The sequence below is a fragment of the Thalassophryne amazonica genome, chromosome 16 (assembly GCF_902500255.1).
Source record: "Thalassophryne amazonica chromosome 16, fThaAma1.1, whole genome shotgun sequence".
Taxonomy (NCBI): domain Eukaryota; kingdom Metazoa; phylum Chordata; class Actinopteri; order Batrachoidiformes; family Batrachoididae; genus Thalassophryne; species Thalassophryne amazonica.
The window spans coordinates 36,270,937-36,292,530 of NC_047118.1; the positions used below are offsets into that span (position 1 = coordinate 36,270,937).

General features: G+C 38.9%; 1 protein-coding gene across 2 annotated transcripts; it reads right to left on the minus strand.

The window, feature by feature from the left end:
- Window positions 1-40: 40 nt before the first annotated feature.
- On the minus strand, window positions 41-21,145 carry tspan35 (tetraspanin 35). Of its 2 annotated transcripts, none has more exons than XM_034190563.1 (8): window positions 20,888-21,145; window positions 11,829-11,906; window positions 11,398-11,613; window positions 6,956-7,030; window positions 6,767-6,874; window positions 6,532-6,666; window positions 699-791; window positions 41-557 (listed from the first exon to the last, which is right to left on the minus strand). In XM_034190563.1, the coding sequence occupies exons 2-8, from the start codon at window positions 11,883-11,885 to the stop codon at window positions 498-500; spliced, it is 744 nt and encodes a 247-aa protein (XP_034046454.1). In that variant the 5' UTR covers window positions 11,886-11,906; window positions 20,888-21,145; the 3' UTR covers window positions 41-497. The 2 variants fall into 2 exon arrangements, with proteins under 2 accessions (XP_034046454.1, XP_034046453.1); XM_034190562.1 differs by having other exon boundaries at window positions 20,938-21,144.
- Between the last annotated feature and the right edge of the window lie 449 nt (window positions 21,146-21,594).

The window sequence follows — 21,594 nt, forward strand, 5'->3', positions numbered from 1 at the left end:
AGTGGAGCTGTTTACACACGTGTCACCAAATAGCACTTCATTGATAAATACATGAATTTTATTATTTTTAAAGTTAATCTTATACAACATGCATTAATGTACAGTATAGTCTTTGTTGCTATTGTGCAAGCTGCATCATGGCATCAACATTCATATTCATTCCTACATTACACATTGATCCATCTATGTTCCATTATTGTGCTAAAACCAATGATCATGAAGTAAGTTATTAAATATGTTCCAAGAGTTCCTCTTGTGAAATAGTGACAATGTGGATCCTTTTTTATAAAGTGGTGTGGTTTGTTTGTGAGAGTTAGCAACCAAGATTCATAATTTATTATGGAAATCAATAATTGTGATTACAGAAGGACTGCTATATGCTGTCTGTATTTAGGTAATGGTGTGCTTCTTCAGTCCTCCAGACGCAGTAAAGGTACAGTACTAGGAAGGTTCCAGTGATGAATAAAAACCCTTCTAAAGCCCTCTCCAACTGACTTTTAGCCCATCTTTGATCCTATTTTGCAGTAAAGGATCATGGAGACAACCATGGCGGATATCTGCAGAGAAAGCAGACATGTTAACATAAGAGAGGTGTGGGGTATTAAAAAATAAAAATAAAATCAGCTTTCCAAATCAATCAGAGCACAGTTTTATAATCCATACAGTTTATAAACGTAACACATAACATATTGCTGTACCTCCAAAGCTGCAATTCCCAGCGCTACTGCAGCAATAATCACTATGTTGTTATTAATGAGCTTCTGTAGCTTTGAGAAGCATCCAGACACTCCCTAAAAAGCAAAAGTGCAAACAGAATGTTACATTATAAAATCAACTAGAGACATTCATCACGAAATGCCCCGCGCGCAGTATTATTTTCCACGCAAAGTGCAGTAATATGTACTTGTATGGGGTGGGTATTTGGTTGAAGCCTTATGTGTTTGATGTAAACTGGGATATACAATGAAAAAATTGGAGATTGGCATAATATTTATTTAGAGGATGTGACAAACAGTGACCATAAAAAGTTGTTCACGGTCGCCAGCCTTCAAAACAAATGGAACCACTGGTGACCTTGAAACGGAGGTCAAGGTCACCGGCCTTCGAACCCATGCGAAGTACTCCTCCAAGGCATGTACCCACCGAGTATGAAGTTTCTACAAGCAAAAGGTGCCGAGCTACGTTGTGGCGAAGGATTTCACAGTTGTGACCATTGGTGACCTTGAAAAGCAGGTCAAGGTCACTGGCCTTTGAACCCATGCGAAGGAGTTCTCCAAGGCATGTACCCACCAAATATGAAGTTTTTGCGAGCAATAGGTGCCGAGCTACGTTGCGGCGAACAAATTGGACGGATGGACGGACAGGCGAACTGACGGATGGACAACCCGGATGCTATATGTCCCACTTCTCAGCACAAGCACCGCGCGAGGCATAAAAATATGACAAATCCTGTCACACTGAGCTTCTATCAGATATTTCCAGCATAATTAGCTGCAGTTACGACAGTAACAACTTTGAGCTGTGTGTTTGTATTTATGTACCACATTTCTTTGTTCGATGAGGAACAAGGAAATGACAACAAACATGAAACAACAGAGCACACTGTTAGATGGAATTAGGTCCATACAATGAATCCAGTGAGAAAAGCAAAATCCTCCCCAGCTTCCACAAAATACAAAATGAGACATACTGAGCTTTACTGATGTAATAAGTAAAATAAAGAGTCAACAGAATTTGTCAAATGTCACCAAGCAGATGATTCCTCCAAGCTGGTACTTGATAAGAAAAACCTTTACATCCTGGCTTCTTCTTTACCTTATGATCACAGAGTAAACGTGCACTCCGACACCACAAAGTACGTGATGGCACATCAAGCTCAACACATTTCACAAGCTACGAATGATGAGCATAACCATATTTTATTTCTCAAAAGTTAATCATAGTTTAAATTACGGTATTAAATAAAGTATTCACAGCACTTCACTTTTTCCACATTTTGTTATATTGCAGGCTTTTACTACAAAATGGGTGACATTCATTTTTTTCTTCAAATTTGTACACACAATCCTCCACAATGACAATATGAAAAAAGGTTTTTTTGTTTTGTTTTTAGGTTTTTGTAAATAAAAAAAAAAAAAAAAAAAAATCACATGTACGTAAGTATTCACAGCTTCTGCCATGAAGCTCAAAATTGAGCTCAGGTGCCTCCTGTTTCCACTGATCATCCTTGACATGTTTCTACAGCTTAACTGGAGTCCACCTGGGGTAAATTCAGTTGATTGGACATGATTTGGAAAAGCACACAACTGTCTACATATAAGGTCCCACAACTGACAGTGCGTGTCAGAGCACAAACCAAACATGAAGTCAAATGAATTGTCTGTAGGTCTGTGAGGCACAAATCTGGGGAAGGGTACAGAAACATTTCTGTTACTTTGAAGGTCACAATGATCACAGTGGGCTCCATCATCAGTAAATGGAAAACGTTTGCATCCACCAGGACTCTTCCTAGAGCTGGGCGCCTGTCTAAACTGAGTGATGGTGGGGAGAAGGACCTTAGACAGGGAGGTGACCAAGAGTCCGAAGGTCACTCTATCAAAGCTTCCAGAAGGACAACCATCTCTGCAGAAATCCATCAATCAGGCCTGTATGATAGAGTGGCCAGATGGAAGCCACTTCTTAGTGAAAGGCACATGACAGCCCGCCTAGAGTTTGTCAAAAGGCACCTGAAGGACTCTCAGACCATGAGAAACAAAATTATCTGGTCTGATGAGGCAAGGATTGAACTCTTTGGTGTGAATGCCAGGCATCATGTTTGGAGGAAACCAGGCACCATCCCTAAAGTGAAGCATGGTGGTGGCAGCATCATGCTGTAGGGATTTTTTTCAGCAGCAGGAACTGGGAGACTAGTCAGGATTGAGGGAAACATGAATGCAGCAATGTACAGAGACATCCTGGATGAAAACCTGCTCCAGAGCGCTCTTGACCTCAGACTGGGATGACAGTTCATCTTTCAGCAGGACAATGACCCTAAGCACACAGCCAAGATGTGGCTTCAGGACAACTCTGTAAATGTCCTTGAGTGGCCCAGCCTGAGCCCAGACCTGAATCCGACTGGCCATCTCTGGAGAGATCTGAAAATGGCTGTGCACCGACGCTCCCCATCCAACCTGATGGAGCTTGAGAGGTGCTGCAAAGAAGAATGGACAAAACTGCCAAAAATAGTTGTACCAAGCTTGTGGCATCATATTGTTAATAGAAACACCTATCAAGGTGCAGCTTGGACACATCCTCAGTGATGAACCCAGGGTCATAGGGTGTTTCGGGTTTTAGATCATCAGACATCCTCGCCTGGGCGACCCAGCCGGAGTTGATCAGACCCCGACTTGTGTCCAAGCAGCACACTACCCCATCTGTCGCCTCTCTTAATCCACAGCCACCTTGAGGCTCTCTCCGCTGCCTCGCTGATGTTCTTGATGGCTTTCCTCTCCTGTAACCCTCTAATCCCAAGAAGCCTGAGTGTCCGGTGCAGGCTCTGTCCTGGAAATCCCCTGCAGCCGACCTCGATTGGCTCACATCAGGCCCTCCACCCATTCCGCCTACAGGCCTCCAACAGTTCCAGGTACTTTGCCTTCTTCCTCTCATGTGCCTCCTCAATGCGGTCTTCCCAGGGGACAGTTAGTTCCACCAGCACCACCTCCCTTGAGCTCTCAGATGTTAAGACCATGTTTGGCCTGAGTGTTGTGCTGGTGATGTGCTCTGGGATTTTCAACTGCCTCCCCCAGGTCTACCTTCAGCTGCCAGTCACGTGCTGAAGACAGCAGCCCAGTTGAGACGTTTCGCTGTGACTGGGGCTTCTCTCCAGCCCTGGCATCATATTCAAGAAGACTTGAGGCTGTAATCGCAGCCAAAGGTGCATCAATAAAGTATTCAGCAAAGGGTGTGAATACATTCACAAGGAAAATAACAAAGGAAACTATGGAAAATCTTAGAATGATTTATTACATCAAAACTGGAGTGACATTTATATTGAGGACGTAGATCAATCTTATGAATCATTAATTTCTATTATTTCCAAGTTATATGATAAACGTTGCTCTTTTGTGTCAAAAGTTGGAAATAAGCAAAATATTGATAAACCTTGGAATCACTAAGAGACTTCAGAATGCATGTAAAAACATTTTTTTTTTTTTGTATAAGCAGTTTCTAAAATTTAGAACAAATGAAGCTGAGAGAAGATATAAGACTTGCAAAAACTAACATTATGCAATCTTGTAAAAGGCAGTACTACAGTGATTTATTGGAAAAAAATAAAATTAATATACAGAGTACTTAAAATAAAACTTTAAATGAAATCATAAATAAGAAAAAAAGTTGTTAAAGAATATCCTGCTTATTTTTAGACAAATACTGACATAATTGTTAAAGAAAAGAAAGCCATAGCAGATCATTTTAATGGTTATTTTGTTAACGTGGGTAAAAATGTAGCAAATTCAATTATATCTTCTAAAACATGCACTTTGGATTACAGCAAAACAAAACAATTCTGGATTCATTGTTCAAGGAACGGATGAAAAAGAGATTATTGACATAGTTCATAAACTTAAGGGAAAAAAATCAACTGATAATAACAATTTTGATGTGTTTTTGGTTAAAAATATAATTGATTTTATTGTTAAGCCTTTAATGTATATCTGTAATTTGTCATTAATGAGTGGGAAATTTCCTTTCAAAATGAAAATAGCTAAAGTGATACCATTGTTCAAATCTGGTGACAAACATGTTTTTTCAAATTATAGGCCAATCTCCCTCTTCCCACAATTTCCTAAAATTTTGGAAAAGGTATTTATAATGAGGTTAAATGATTTCTTAGCTAAACATCATATCTTTAGTGAGAAGCAATACAGTTTTAGAAAAAATTGCACTACTTCATTGGCTATAATGTATTTCGCTGACCAAATTTCCAACGCGATTGAGAATAGGCAATATATTGTACGTTTTTTTATTTACAGAAAGAATTTGATACTATAGATTATGCTTTGCTGTTGGACAAATTACAGAAGTATGGTATCAGGGGACTGGCACATGACTGGATAGCAAGCTACTTTGCCGTGTGGGGTGCCCCAAGGTTCAGTCCTTGGGCCATTGCTGCTTCTTTTGTACATGAATGATATGTTTGGTTTTTAAGTCCACAAGTTGTAATTTATTTGCTGATGATACGACGATGTTTTGTAGTGGGGAGCATTTGGGACAGTAGAGAATGAATTACAGAAATTTAAATATTGGTTTGATTCAAACAAATTATCGCTCCATTTTGGTAAAACTAAGTGTATCATATTTGGTAATAATTCCAGGAACATAAGCAGAAATTTCTTCTTATATGATATTGAAAATGAAATTGTAACACATACAAAATTTCTTGGTGTTTATATTGATGATAAATTAAGCTGGAAAACACATACAGTATTAACTGTGTTAAATCTAAAATGTCAAAAGTCATTGCAATTCTGCATAAAGCACAATACTTCCTCTCCCAACATTCTTTGGCCATTTTGTATCATACATTACATTTTCTATATATGACATATAGAACTAATACTAATCCAGTATTTATGTTGCAAAAGAAAGCTATAAGAATGATCAGTAATAAGCCATATCATGAGCCAACAAATCAGTTATTTGCTTGTTTACAAATTTTGAAATTCTGGGACTTGGTTGATTACATCACAATACAAATTATGTGTGAAGTCAAAAATAAACTTTTGCCTCAACATGTCCATGATCTGTTTAAAATGAGGAACTCCAGCTACAATTTGAGAGGGACATTATTATTTGAGAAACTAAAGATCCGAACTACTGTAAAAAGTCATTGTGTTTCCATTAAAGGTGTTAATATTTTGAATACTTGTCCTGATAATATTAAATTGCTTGGTACCTTTGTTGGCTTTAAAAGGCTTTACAAAAATAATATACTTACCTGTTATAGTATGAAGAATTAGGTTTACCATTCTTGTTGTTGTGTTTGGGATTATGCACTGTTGGCTCGTTTAGTTATGTTTTGAAATTCTGGTGCACTGTCTGAGTTGTATTGTTTGTACACACTTCTTTCGTATTATGGGTATTTACAAGCTTTGCTTTTGCCTTCACCCTTTCGGCCACACAGTTTCATTGTACGTTGTTCTTTTTCTGAGTTTTGTTATTGTCTGGGTTGTTATTCTGTGTGCCGAATAAATAAAATTCATTCATTCTTTCTTTCACTTATGTACATATGATTTATTTTTTAATACATTTGCAAAAATTGCAAAAAAAAAAAACCTTTTTCATGTTGTTATTATGGGGTGTTGTGAGTAGAATTTTGAGGGAAAAAGTGAATTTACTCGATTTTGGAATTATGCTGTAACATGACAAAATGTGGAAAAAGTGAAGCACTGAATACTTTCCGGATACACTGTATTTGCTTCCATTTATTTTATTACCAGAATACTTCCTTGATGTTTTTTGTAATGTTTATGTAGTTTGTAAAGCACATACCGTGGTTTCAGCCATTGTAGAATTACAAGAATTTTTAGAACCTGAGCAGCACTGTGGTGGGAATTCATTGTTGTTGTTTTTGTAGTATGGAGAGTCACTGAAGTCTGTGTAGTTGTTGAATCCACAGCAAGTTAACTGAGTAGGGTGCCAAGAGAGCACAGGTTGTACAAAGCATCACTGAGGTGCAGCAAAAAATCAACACAACTCAGATTTTGTTCAACAGAATTATATGTACCGTCATCATTGTAATGTTCCACAGTCCTGTGACATCATTGCCTTTCCCATAGTCTGCCTTGATGCTCTGAACTGCACTGGTGCCCAGTTTGTCAGTCAAATCTTTTACCTGAAATGTAAGCACGGAGGAGTTTAAAAGCCATAAAATTACCAAAGATCAAGATGCTAACACATGCAGAATGTAACTTACCAACGGTTTGAAAACCAAGATGACTATAGCTCCAGCAATCTCTGCTATGAACACCAGCAGGACTATGGTGAAAAACTAGCAAAAATATAGCAAATTATAAACAATATACGGTCAAATGAAACGCATCTAGGCCATATATATATATATATATATATATATATATGGCGAGAGCTGAGGATTTGTAACTAATATGTTTTTTAAGCACCTTATAAATTGTGTTGTTCACAGTGGAGGCCCTTTAACCTGCTGACCATAGCTCCTTAACACTGTTATGTGATGCTAGCAGGTAAACTATATCTGTAAAGTGTTCTTATTTGGGGGAATTTCAATGAGACTGGAGTAGATTTGTCCACAAGGATTGTAATAGTATATAAACAAAATGCATTTACAGTTGTATGAAAAAGCTTCGGCACCCCTGATCATTTTCACGATTTTCCTTTATAAATAATTGGTTGTTTGGATCAGAAATTTCAGTTAAATATATTATATGGCAGACAAACACAGTGATATTTGAGAAGTGAAATGAAGTTCATAGGATTTACAGAAAGTGTGCAATAATTCTTTAAACAAAATTAGGCAGGTGCATAAATTTGGGCACCCCAACAGAAAAAAATACAACCCCTGGCAAAAATTATGGAATCACCGGCCTCGGAGGATGTTCATTCAGTTGTTTAATTTTGTAGAAAAAAAGCAGATCATAGACATGACACAAAACTAAAGTCATTTCAAATGGCAACTTTCTGGCTTTAACAAACACTATAAGAAATCAGGAAAAAAAAAATTGTGGCAGTCAGTAACGGTTACTTTTTTAGACCAAGCAGAGGGAAAAAAATATGGAATCACTCAATTCTGAGGAAAAAATTATGGAATCATGAAAAACAAAAGAACGCTCCAACACATCACTAGTATTTTGTTGCACCACCTCTGGCTTTTATAACAGCTTGTAGTCTCTGAGGCATGGACTTAATGAGTGACAAACAGTACTCTTCATCAATCTGGCTCCAACTTTCTCTGATTGCTGTTGCTTGATCAGCTTTGCAGGTTGGAGCCTTGTCATGGACCATTTTCTTCAACTTCCACCAAAGATTTTCAATTGGATAAAGATCCGGACTATTTGCAGGCCATGACATTGACCCTATGTGTCTTTTTGCAAGGAATGTTTTCACAGTTTTTGCTCTATGGCAAGATGCATTATCATCTTGAAAAATGATTTCATCATCCCCAAACATCCTTTCAATTAATGGGATAAGAAAAGTGTCCAAAAATATCAACGTAAACTTGTGCATTTATTGATGATGTAATGACAGCCATCTCCCCAGTGCCTTTACCTGACATGCAGCCCCATATCATCAATGACTGTGGAAATTTACATGTTCTCTTCAGGCAGTCATCTTTATAAATCTCATTAGAACGGCACCAAACAAAAGTTCCAGCATCATCACCTTGCCACCTTCGAGATTCATCACTGAATATGACTTTCATCCAGTCATCCACAGTCCACGATTGCTTTTCCTTAGCCCATTGTAACCTTGTTTTTTTCTGTCTAGGTGTTAATGATGGCTTTCGTTTAGCTTTTCTGTATGTAAATCCCATTTCCTTTAGGCGGTTTCTTACAATTCGGTCACAGACGTTGACTCCAGTTTCCTCCCATTCGTTCCTCATTTGTTTTGTTGTACATTTTCGATTTTTGAGACATATTGCTTTAAGTTTTCTGTCTTGACGCTTTGATGTCTTCCATGGTCTACCAGTATGTTTGCCTTTAACAACCTTCCCATGTTGTTTGTATTTGGTCCAGAGTTTAGACACAGCTGACTGTGAACAACCAACATCTTTTGCAACATTGCGTGATGATTTACCCTCTTTTAAGAGTTTGATAATCCTCTCCTTTGTTTCAACTGACATCTCTCGTGTTGGAGCCATGATTCATGTCAGTCCACTTGGTGCAACAGCTCTCGAAGGTGTGATCACTCCTTTTTAGATGCAGACTAACGAGCAGATTTGATTTGATGCAGGTGTTAGTTTTGGGGATGAAAATTTACAGGGTGATTCCATAATTTATTCCTCAGAATTGAGTGAGTCCATATTTTTTTCCCTCTGCTTGGTCTAAAACAGTAACCGTTACTGACTGCCACAATTATTTTTCCTGATTTCTTATAGTGTTTCTTAAAGCCAGAAAGTTGCCATTTGAAATGACTTTAGTTTTGTGTCATGTCTGTGATCTGCTTTTTTCTACAAAATTAAACAACTGAATGAACATCCTCCGAGGCCGGTGATTCCATAATTACTACCAGGGGTTGTATATGAATATTTAGTAGATTCTCCTTTTGCAGAAATAACAGCCTCTAAATGTTTCCTGTAGCTTCCAATGAGAGTCTGGATTCTGGTTGAAGGTATTTTGGACCATTCTTCTTTACAAAACATCTCAGGTTCATTGGTTTCTGAGCATGGACAGCCCGCTTAAAATCATACCACAGATTTTTAATAATATTCAGGTCTGGGGACTGAGATGGCCATTCCAGAATGTTGTACTTGTTCTTCTGCATGAATGCCTTAGTAGATTTTGAGCAGTGTTTAGGGTCATTGTCTTGTTGAAAGATCCATCCCCGGTGCAACTTCAACTTTGTCACTGATTCAATGTTCTCAAGAACCGGCCGGTGATCACCTTAGTATTTCTTCTGTTTTTCTTGTTGATTAATGCTGGCAAATTATACAGTATTTCTTGTCTTCCTGATGCCTGATTCTGTTTTTTTTCTCTCTGTTTAAGGTACAGCTCCATACAGAGATGGGAGTTGTATATATGTCGGCGACCCCCCTGTCCTGTGCACCAACAGCATTTCTTGTATATTCGTCCGTGAATTGCTCTGTGAATTGTTCTGTAATTTATGTTTGTAGCATGGCCCAAGCAGAGGGTCACCCCTTTGAGTCTGGTCTGCTTGAGGTTTCTTCCTCAGAGGGAGTTTTTCCTTACCACTGGTGCTCTGGTGGTTAGTAAGGTTAGACCTTACTTGTGTGAAGCGCCTTGAGGCAACTCTGTTGTGATTTGGCGCTATATAAATGAAAATAAATTGAAATTGAAGAACCTGCTGATATTGACTGGAATCCATGTGACCCTCAGCTTGAACAAGATTCCCAGTACCTGCACTGGCCACACAGCCCCACAGCATGATGGAACCACCTCCAAATTTTACTGTAGGTAGCAAGTGTTTTTCTTGGAATGCTGTGTTGTTTTTCCGCCATGCATACCGCTCCTTGTTATGTCCAAATAACTCAATTTTAGTTTCATCAGTCTGCAGCACCTTATTCCAAAATTAAGCTGGCTTGTCCAAATGTGCTTTAGCATATCTCAAGCGACTCTGTTTGTGGCGTGTATGCAGAAAAGGCTTCCTCTGCATTATAGTATCATACAGCATCTATTTGTGCAAAGTGCACTGTATAGTTCAGGGGTGGCCAAGTTCGGTCCTCGAGAGCCACATTTCTGACACTCTTAGTTGTCTCCCTGCTCCAACACACCTGAATCCAATGAAAGGCTCATTAAAAGTCTGCTAACGAGTCTTTCATTGGATTCAGGTGTGTTGGAGCAGGGAGACAACTAAGAGTGTCAGGAATGTGGCTCTCGAGGACCAAACTTGGCCACCCCTGGTATAGTTGAATGATGCACAGAGACACTATCTGCAGCAAGATCATGTTGTAGGTCTTTGGAGCAAGTCTGTGGGTTGACTATGACTGTTCTCACCATCCTTTGCTTCAGCTTATCTGAGATTTTTCTTGGCCTGCCACGTCAGGCCTTAACAAGTACTGTGCCTGTGGTCTTCCAATTACTTACTATACTCCTCACAGTGGAAACTGACAGCTGAAATCTCTGAGCTTTTGTATTCTACCCCTAAATTATGATGTTGAACAATCTTTGTTTTCAGGTCATTTGAGAGTTGTTTAGAGGCTCCCATGTTGCCACTCATTAGAAGAGATGCAAAGCGGAAAAACGTTTGTAAATGGTCACCGTAAATACACTTTCTCATGATTGGATTCACCTGTGTCAGGAGGTCAAGGGTCAGTGAGCTTACCAAACAAATTCTGTGTTCCAATAATTAGTGCTAAATGTATTCAAATCAATAAAATGACAAGGGTGCCCAAATTTATGCACCTGCCTAATTTTGTTTAAACAATTACTGCACACTTTCTGTAAATACAAGAAACTTCATTTCACTTCTCAAATGTCAGTGTGTTTGTCTATTATATGATATATTAAACTGAAATTTCTGATCCAGACACCAATGATTTATAAAAGAAAATCATGAAAATTATTAGGGGTGCCCAAACTGTTGCATAAACTGTAAAGTTTGTTGCTTATAGAGGATAACAAAACACTATCTGACTCTTGATCAATGTAGACAGCTCAGATGCTGCACTTTTGCATGTGCATGTGTAAAGTAACAGCAGCCTACCAGAAGCAGCATACACCTGCTCTCTCTGGCGGCTCCCCAACAGCCGAGAAATCCAATGACAAGCAGAACTGCTCCTACTGCAATCAGCAGGTAGCCTACATTGAGCACCTGAGTGACCCCTGCAGGTGCACCATCAATTTTTCCAAGGAAACTGAGAATGGAGCCACTGTCCACCTTCACCCAAATCCCAACTGCAAGGATGGCGGCACCTGCCAGCTGACAGAGCGGACACAAAGAGTGAGTGGATGAGTCAATTAAAACATGCAATTATTGCAAATAACAGTAATGACCTCATAACTGTCTTGTACAAAACAATTGGAAAGTTACTTTAAATATAGGCTCTTTATGTCAGAGAAATACAGCATAAACACTATTTTCCATGAAAAAAAATATATGTTTGATTATTTTTGATGAAAAATTGCTAAACTTACAAAGATAACTCCATTGAAAATAAACATAATGACTTTGAGGAATCCAAAGCACCCCATTTTTGCTGCAGATTGTTAAACCTAAAAAAGAAAATGGAAAGAAATTATTTTATATTTCCTGACAAATCAGAGAAACAATTACTATTGTACTGTAAAAGTTCATTTAAAGAGGTCACATTGTGCAAGGATGCAAATGCGCAGCATAAGGTGTATTGAAAACTGATATGACAGTGAGAAGATGTAAATGGAATGGACTGAAATACAAAGGAGCTGCTGCTTAACATGCAACAGTGTAACAGCAGAGATGGAGGAGTTGAACCATTTATGTGCCTGGGTGGTTGCCATCCAGGACCAAAGGCAGATCCATAGTGTAATGGATGTGACAATACACAGCACGCTCCTAGACCTGACTCACCTGACCTGAATGTAATGGCTGAATGCTCTGTTTCTTTCTTACAGAGTCGCACAGATGCTGAGTTCATCACATGCCGGAAATGACTCAGACAAAACTATCTGAATGTGTGCTATCTGAAAAAACTATCTGAATATTTTGCTTGGCAACTCAGGAGTAAATTCAGTGTTCAGATTTATCCGCTTGACATCATAAGAACTACAGTCATGGCACCCGCCATCATTACTGTTGAACCAGTAATCATACAAATATTATTTCATTACTTTTAACAAATTATTTGCTTTTGTCAGTGATACAGTAGTGTTCAGAATAATAGTAGTGCTATGTGACTAAAAAGATGAATCCAGTTTTTCTGTATATTTCTTATTGTTACATGGGAAACAAGGTACCAGTAGATTCTCACAAATCCAACAAGACCCAGCATTCCTGATATGCACACTCTTAAGGCTATGAAATTGGGCTATTAGTAAAAAAAAGTAGAAAAGGGGGTGTTCACAATAATAGTAGTGTGGCATTCAGTCAGTGAGTTCATCAATTTTGTGGAACAAACAGGTGTGAATCAGGTGTCCCCTATTTAAGGATGAAGCCAGCACCTGTTGAACATGCTTTTCTCTTTGAAAGCCTGAGGAAAATGGGACGTTCAAGACATTGTTCAGAAAAACAGCGTAGTTTGATTAAAAAGTTGATTGGAGAGGGGAAAACTTATACGCAGGTGCAAAAGTTATAGGCTGTTCATCTACAATGATCTCCAATGCTTTAAAATGGACAAAAAACAAAACAAAACAAAAAAACAGAGACGTGTGGAAGAAAACGGAAAACAACCATCAAAATGGATAGAATAACAACCAGAATGGCAAAGGATCACCCATTGATCAACTCCAGTGTCAAGGATTTTATATAGTTCATGCTTATATTATCATTTATGTTCTTATAGTTTATGCTTATATTATTTTTCCTCTTTGTGAGAAGAGGAGGTTTTAGAAAGAAAGACTTGTTGTCTGCATTCTTCATGATTGAGCAAACTATTTTTCATTTTACATAAGTGCCTTATCCTGCTGTGGGAGCCGCAAGGCTCATGTCGCAGGAATGGAAGGTTCCAGCAGTCACCTTGTCCCGATATCTCCCTCTTGCAGACATGACTCATGTGTAACCTCTCCCGACTGTCCTTGTTTGTTTTTTCTCATGTTGATGAACTAAATAAAAGGCTGGGCCAGAGGAGAGGAGAGCTTTGTAGCTGAGCACTTACAAGCTGCTTCATTGTTCTCCTCCTCTGCGCAGAGCAAAAAATATATACTCAACAAAAATATAAACGCAACACTTTTGGTTTTGCTCCCATTTTGTATGAGATGAACTCAAAGATCTAAAACTTTTTCCACATCCACAATATCACCATTTCCCTCAAATATTGTTCACAAACCAGTCTAAATCTGTGATAGTGAGCACTTCTCCTTTGCTGAGATAATCCATCCCACCTCACAGGTGTGCCATATCAAGATGCTGATTAGACACCATGATTAGTGCACAGGTGTGCCTTAGACTGCCCACAATAAAAGGCCACTCTGAAAGGTGCAGTTTTGTTTTATTGGGGGGGGATACCAGTCAGTATCTGGTGTGACCACCATTTGCCTCATGCAGTGCAACACATCTCCTTCGCATCATCCGTGAAGAGAACACCTCTCCAACGTGCCAAACGCCAGCGAATGTGACATTTGCCCACTCAAGTCGGTTACGATGACAAACTGGAGTCAGGTGGAGACCCCGATGAGGACGACGAGCATGCAGATGAGCTTCCCTGAGATGGTTTCTGACAGTTTGTGCAGAAATTCTTTGGTTATGCAAACCGATTGTTTCAGCAGCTGTCCGAGTGGCTGGTCTCAGACGATCTTGGAGGTGAACATGCTGGATGTGGAGGTCCTGGGCTGGTGTGGTTACACGTGGTCTGCGGTTGTGAGGCTGGTTGGATGTACTGCCAAATTCTCTGAAACGACTTTGGAGACGGCTTATGGTAGAGACATGAACATTCAATACACGAGCAACAGCTCTGGTTGACATTCCTGCTGTCAGCATGCCAATTGCACGCTCCCTCAAATCTTGCGACATCTGTGGCATTGTGCTGTGTGATAAAACTGCACCTTTCAGAGTGGCCTTTTATTGTGGGCAGTCTAAGGCACACCTGTGCACTAATCATGGTGTCTAATCAGCATCTTGGTATGGCACACCTGTGAGGTGGGATGGATTATCTCAGCAAAGGAGAAGTGCTCACTATTACAGATTTAGACTGGTTTGTGAACAATATTTGAGAGAAATGGTGATATTGTGTATGTGGAAAAAGATTTAGATCTTTGAGTTCATCTCACACAAAATGGGAGCAAAACCAAAAGTGTTGCATTTATATTTTTGTTGAGTGTATATATTTGTCTCTCTCTGACTGGTTTCTTTTCAGTGTTTGTGCCTCTCATTTCTTTAAAAACAGGGTGCAAACCCAACATCCAGGATGATCAAAGACAGTCTGGAGTTACCTGTAAGTGCTGTGACAGTTAGAAGACACCTGTGTGAAGCTGTGGCTTGAATTCAGAGTTTGGGGGTCGTCTCACAAACTGTCTGTGGCCCTTGTTCTTTCTTCTGCACGTCTTTTATTTAACAGAGGGACTTTGTGGGGGATTCTTGCAAATAAATTAGCTTCACACAGACATCTTCTAACTGTCACAGCACTTACAGGTAACTCCAGACTGTCTTTGATCATCCTGGAGCTGATCAGTGGGTGAGCCTTTGCCATTCTGGTTATTCTTCTGTCCATTTTGATGGCTGTTTTCCATTTTCTTCCACACGTCTCTGTTTTTTTTTTTTTTTTGTCCATTTTAAAGCATTGGAGATCATTGTAGATGAACAGCCTTGCTTGGTCTTGTTGGATTTGTGAGAATCTACTGAATCTACTGGTACCTTGTTTCCCATGTAGCAATAAGACTTATACTCAAAACCTGGATTAATCTCACATAGCACTACTATTATTCTGAACACTACTGTATGTTTGCATTCTTTCTTGTATGTGAGTGACCTTGCCAACATTACAGTTTTTGCAAAGACATCTGCAAAATTCAAGTTCAAATAAATTCAAATTTAATCATTTCTATAGCGCCAACTTACAATGAGATCACCTCAGGGGACTTTACACAACACAATACCAAAACAGAGAAAAAACAAACTGAATAAAAAGTAATAAACACAATAAAAAGACAAAACATAAAAGAGCACAAGAATAAAACCACATAATAACAAGAAAACTAATGATAAATCAAGGAAAACAAATGGGTTTTCAGTCTCGATTTAAAAGTCTCCACATTATCTGACTGCCGTATATGTGCTGGGAGATTATTCCACAGAGCTGTGGCACGGTAGGAGAAATCTCTGTGACCGGGAGACTTTTTATTCACTCTGGAAATGCACAAAAGTCCTGCAGGGCCTGAGTTGGTATGTAGGGCTTGACCAGGTCAGCCAGATAGGGAGGTGCAAGTCCATGAACAATTTTAAAAGCCATTAACAGAACCTTAAAATCTGATCTTGCAGTGACAGGAAGCCAGTGAACGGATGCCAAAATGGGCATAATATGGTCAAACTTTATGCCTCAAGTCAAACGTCTGGCAGCAGCATTTTGAACCACTTGAAGACCCCTAATGTTGGACTGTGGCAAACCAGAAAATAGAACATTGCAGTAGTCCAGTTTTGAAGAAACAAATGCATGTATCAAAGTCTCAGCATCAGCCATAGACAGGATGGGATGAATCGTCGCTATATTTCGCAAATGGAAGAAAGCAGAAGAAAGCAGTCCTCGTAATGTCTCTAATGTGGAGGTCATAGACAACATTGCATCAAAAATTACCCCAAGATTCCTCACTTTGTCACTGTATGATGTATAACACACAAATCCAAGCTAGGAACATGGCACCCTCCATCATTACTCTTGAACCAGTAATAATGCAAATATCATTTCATTACTTTAAACAAATTATTTGCTTTTGTCTGTGATATGTTTGCATTTTTTCTTGTACAGGAGTGAACTTGTGAGCATTACAGTTTTTGCAAAGACATCTGCAGTAATTGATATTGTCACTGAATCACAAAAAACAAACAAACAAACAAAAACCCCCACCCATCTAACACAGTTTCTGTCTTTCTGGTGGTTCTACACTAAATTACTGCCCCTCTCAGTACTCCCCTTCCCACCCCCAGAAACCATACATTTTGCACAAACAGCCATTTTTTATTATAACAATAAGGTGCACAATATCCTCCCACCTCCAACATTGTCAAAAGACAATGAGGCAATTCTGCACAAAACAGTTATCAGAACTTAAATAAATATATACTATATATGTAAAAGTGGCAAATATATACACTCCTATATATATATATATAAAAATGTAACAAGAGCAGAGAATAACAATAATATAAAATATTAAGAATAATATACAAATAAAATATATAATAAATATTCTAAATAGGACACATCCATCACAGAAATGCACTAGCAGTAAAATGAACTCTACAGGGACTACATTTGGTCTCACTCCAAATAGAGTTAAATAAACTCTATCACAGTGTTAAATCAACTCTATGGTTAAAGCGCTTGGTTTCAGTGCAGAAGGTTCCGGGTTCAAATCCCACCCCTGCCACATTTCTCCATGTAATGTGGAGTTGCGTCAGGAAGGACATCCGGCGTAAAACTTGTGCCAATTCAACATGCAGATCACCTTGGATTTGCTGTGGCGACCGCGAGTGCAAACAAGGGAGCAGCCGAAGAGACTCTCTCTCATTATGCTGTGAAAAAGAGAGCTGATTTCACACTACACACTCACAGAAATATGTAACCCTAACTTTTAAGATTTATGTAATTTTATTACATGACAAATTCCCATTTACTTTTTAAGATAATTTTAATACAAACCTACCAAATAAACCTTACATGATGCATATTCATTACTGTAATAAATCCTATTCATTTGAAATGCATAATCCTCAGCTTTATGTATTTAGTATTAATAAAATATAATTACTCTAAATCAATAATAATGACAGTATTTATTTAAAATACATAAAGTATATTGTTTGACTTGCATAATAATTATGTTACCTATGCCATTTATCTTGTATAGGTAACATAATTGTTATGCAATTTAAACAATATACTTTATGTATTTTAAATAAATACTGTCATTATTATTGATTTAGAGTAATTATCTTTTAAAGCTGAGGATTATGCATTTCAAGTAAATAGGATTTATTACAGTAATGAATATGCATCATGTAAGGTTTATTTGGTAGGTTTGTATTAAAATTATCTAAAAAAGTAAATGGGAATTTGTCATGTAATAAAATTACATAAATCTTAAAGGTTAGATTTAAATATTTCTGTGAGTATAATAGAGTTTATTTAACTGTTGTTGGAATAGGGCCAAATGTAGTTCCTGCAGAGTGCATTTTACTCTGCAAAATTTGCTGTGTAAAACCAAAACCTGACCCTTCTTGATGCAAAATCATCAATAACATCATCATAGGAAATCTGAGTAATTGATACGGATGACGGCGACATAATCGTAATGTATCACCCATTTTTATTAGCCATTTCACACAATTCAGAAAAAAAAAAACCCCTGCAAGAATTATAGGCCTGTATCCATAGTGTTATGTGCTAATATCAGTGTTGTCACTTTAAAAGGTTTTACAAAGTCACGTTATGATGCTGATTTCTGTATTTCCGTGTTAATCATTCCGCTGATGTGTTTTACTGAACTTCGTATGGTCACGCTTGGGCAATTAAGTGACAAATTAACAGGGGATTTGTGCACTTTCCTGTCTGTTTACTGGCAGAACAAAGAAGGAGAAAACACCTGCTACTTTCCCAACTTCTCTCACTTATCTTTTTCAAACACTCAGAGTGCCCATGCATTTCATTTTCTTTGTACAAGTCAACTTTCATGCAATTCAGGTTTTGTTGAGGTGATATATATATATATATATATATATATATATATATATATATATATATATATATATATATATATATATATATATATATATATATATATGAGACGTGACAAAGGAGGAAGTGTATTTTTTGTAAAGTATGCTGTACTACACTATAAAAAACATTAAATAAAAACCACCACCGGTTTGCAAATAAGGCTTGAAACCAAACTTGATCACACAAACACTTGGAGATTTCTTTCCCTGCAAATCTCTTGTACTACACTGAAATAGTCTGCAATTCTGGATGGTCAGACATGGGAAAGGTAAAGAGCTCCTCTGTGGATATTTTCATGGAAAATTCTGCGGCCAGCACAGCCACTGTTTAAGTACCAGGAAAGAGGTTTGACTTTGCGTTAAAACTCAGAATGAAATGAACAACATGACAAAATTACAATCCCATTAAGTGCCTTGATATATACGAGGGCTGTCAATAAAGTAACGGTCCTTTTTATTTTTTTCAAAAACTATATGGATTTCATTCATATGTTTTTACGTCAGACATGCTTGAACCCTCGTGCGCATGCGTGAGTTTTTCCACGCCTGTCGGTGACGTCATTCGCCTGTGAGCACTCCTTGTGGGAGGAGTCGTCCAGCCCCTCGTCGGAATTCCTTTGTCTGAGAAGTTGCTGAGAGACTGGCGCGTTGTTTGATCAAAATTTTTTCTAAACCTGTGAGACACATCGAAGTGGACACGGTTCGAAAAATTAAGCTGGTTTTCAGTGAAAATTTTAACGGCTGATGAGAGATTTTGAGGTGATTCTGTCGCTTTAAGGACTTTTCACGGTGCGAGACGTCGCGCAGCGCTCTCAGGCGCCATCGTCAGCCTGTTCAAGCTGAAAACCTCCACATTTCAGGCTCTATTGATCCAGGACGTCGTGAGAGAACAGAGAAGTTTCAGAAGTCGGTTTCAGCATTTTATCCGGATATTCCACTGTTAAAGGAGATTTTTTTTAATGAAAGACGTGCGGACGGGTCCGCGCGTCGGGACGCAGCCGCCGCGACGCTCCGCCACAGGAAAAACACCTCTGTTGAAAGCCTTAAGGACAAGTTGGAACATGTCCTGCCTGTTAAACAATTTCTCATATACTCACTCCACTGAAAGCCATCAAAAGCCGCCTGGATTTTACAAATGGTTATCAACACGGAGGTGTTTTTCCTGTGCCGCCGCACCGTGTCGGCTGCGTCCTGACGCGCGGACCCGTCCGCACGTCTTTCATTAAAAAAATCTTTAACAGTGGAATATCCGGATAAAATGCTGAAACCGACTTCTTCTGAAACTTCTCTGTTCTCTCACGACGTCCTGGATCAATAGAGCCTGAAATGTGGAGGTTTTCAGCTTGAAACAGGCTGATGACGGCGCCTGAGAGCGCTGCGCGACGTCTCGCACCGTGAAAAGTCCTTAAAGCGACAGAATCACCTCAAAATCTCTCATCAGCCGTTAAAATTTTCACTGAAAACCAGCTTAATTTTTCGAACCGTGTCCACTTCGATGTGTCTCACAGGTTTAGAAAAAATTTTGATCAAACAAAGCGCCAGTCTCTCAGCAACTTCTCAGACAAAGGAATTCCGACGAGGGGCTGGACGACTCCTCCCACAAGGAGTGCTCACAGGCGAATGACATCACCGACAGGCGTGGAAAAACTCACGCATGCGCACGAGGGTTCAAGCATGTCTGACGTAAAAACATATCAATGAAATCCATATAGTTTTTGAAAAAAATAAAAAGGACCGTTACTTTATTGACAGCCCTCGTATATATATGAACACACAAGCACAAATATTTGTTTTCCCTTTGTTCCTGATCCAGCCCAGTTTTTGTGTGTTTGTGCACGGCAAACAGCATCTTTTGTGTCACACCACAAAAGACACAATTATCCCCAGCTACGACCAACACAAACCTACTATTGCAACAACATCTTTTAGGTGAAAAAAACAAACAAAACAAAACTCATCTCCACCTTGCTGCCATTTTGTCATCGTTCTGCTTTTCGGATTCCGCCGTCACATAATAACTAAATATAAGTTTGCTATTAAAGACAGACATCATCGAGTGAGACACTTGAACTACCAAGATGTTCTCGTTCTTTTCCCCAAGTTGACCACTTTTTGTTGTTGCTCACCTGATTATTTCCTGCTCACTAACAATCAGCTGTGATCTCATTTTTAACACTGAGTAATCGGCATGTTGATGTATTAACCAGGCAAAGTATCACACAAATCTCAACGTCTCAGCAGTCACTGAGAAATAACTTGAGAACTGCCATCTCTCTCACTCTCTCTTTTTTTCAAATACATTGGAAACTATAACTTTGCAGGTATCAAATATGGCAGTGTACATTTCTTCTTCGACTGAGGTAGAAGATCTGGCATCGCATGGATTATATTTGCCTGAAATCAACAAAGCTGATAAGTGACCTTGATGTGACCGCATTTTATTAGAAAGATGAGGTGAATCTTAAAGAATGGCACTTAGGGGGAATAGTTGCAGGTGGAACCCGGGTCTCAGGAGGCGGTTACAGGTTCCTTGTTGGCCAGATTCCATCTTACAGTGGCATAGCTCTGATTCTCTCGAAAAATATATGCAGACTACATTAAGAGCTGTTCAGTGTCAGTGTTTCACTCTTACCTTTCAGGAAGCAAGATCTGACCTGTCGTCGGTGTTGTAGATAATCTCACCTGTTACTTTGGTGATGCAAGCTGTTGTCCTTGATGTGAGAGAACAGGAGTAACAGCGGTGTCCTATTCCTCTGTCCTCTGAATATGGCCTACAATACACTGGATCCTCTATGCCACTCCCTGTGGCTCACACTTTTGTGTACTATGTGGAAACGCACATTTGATTATCAGCTATCTGCCTTTATTTCAAGCAGCCTTGATCATAAATGCAGGAAAGGAAGGGAGGGGAGCAAATGGGTGTGACTAAAACAGCCAAAGGATTCCTGTCACCATGGAGTCGGGCCTATGGGAGAGAGTGAGAACACACCTGTTCAAATGTGCGAACATGCATTCGTGCCTTTGTTGTGTAAATTTGGTGATGATGTGTAAACACCTTACATGCAGTCACATTTCAAGACAGTGTTACGTCTCATACAGTATTTTCCAAAAAGAGCAGCCAGGTGGTGTTTCCACCTGTCATAATAAGTTAAATAGGTGTTGTCGCTGAGGTGAATGTACCTCATCCAGATTTGTTACCTATTATCTCGAAAATCATAATGCCAAATTTATAGCAGCATTTGCATGATTTTGCTGCAAAATTCATATAGATTATTTATTAACACATCAGCACAAGGATTCATTTCAAATCAGCATTATCCTTTGCTAATAAAATGCAGG

Bases quoted from the DNA above. Each gene is read 5' to 3' on its own strand.
- tspan35 (XM_034190563.1), bottom strand. From the start codon at position 11,885: ATGGGGTGCTTTGGATTCCTCAAAGTCATTATGTTTATTTTCAATGGA. The intron at 6,875-6,955 runs GTAAGTTACATT...CTTACATTTCAG, and splicing joins TCTTGGTTTTCAAACCGTTG to GTAAAAGATTTGACTGACAA. The intron at 792-6,531 runs GTATGTGCTTTA...TTTGCTTTTTAG, and splicing joins CTACAATGGCTGAAACCACG to GGAGTGTCTGGATGCTTCTC.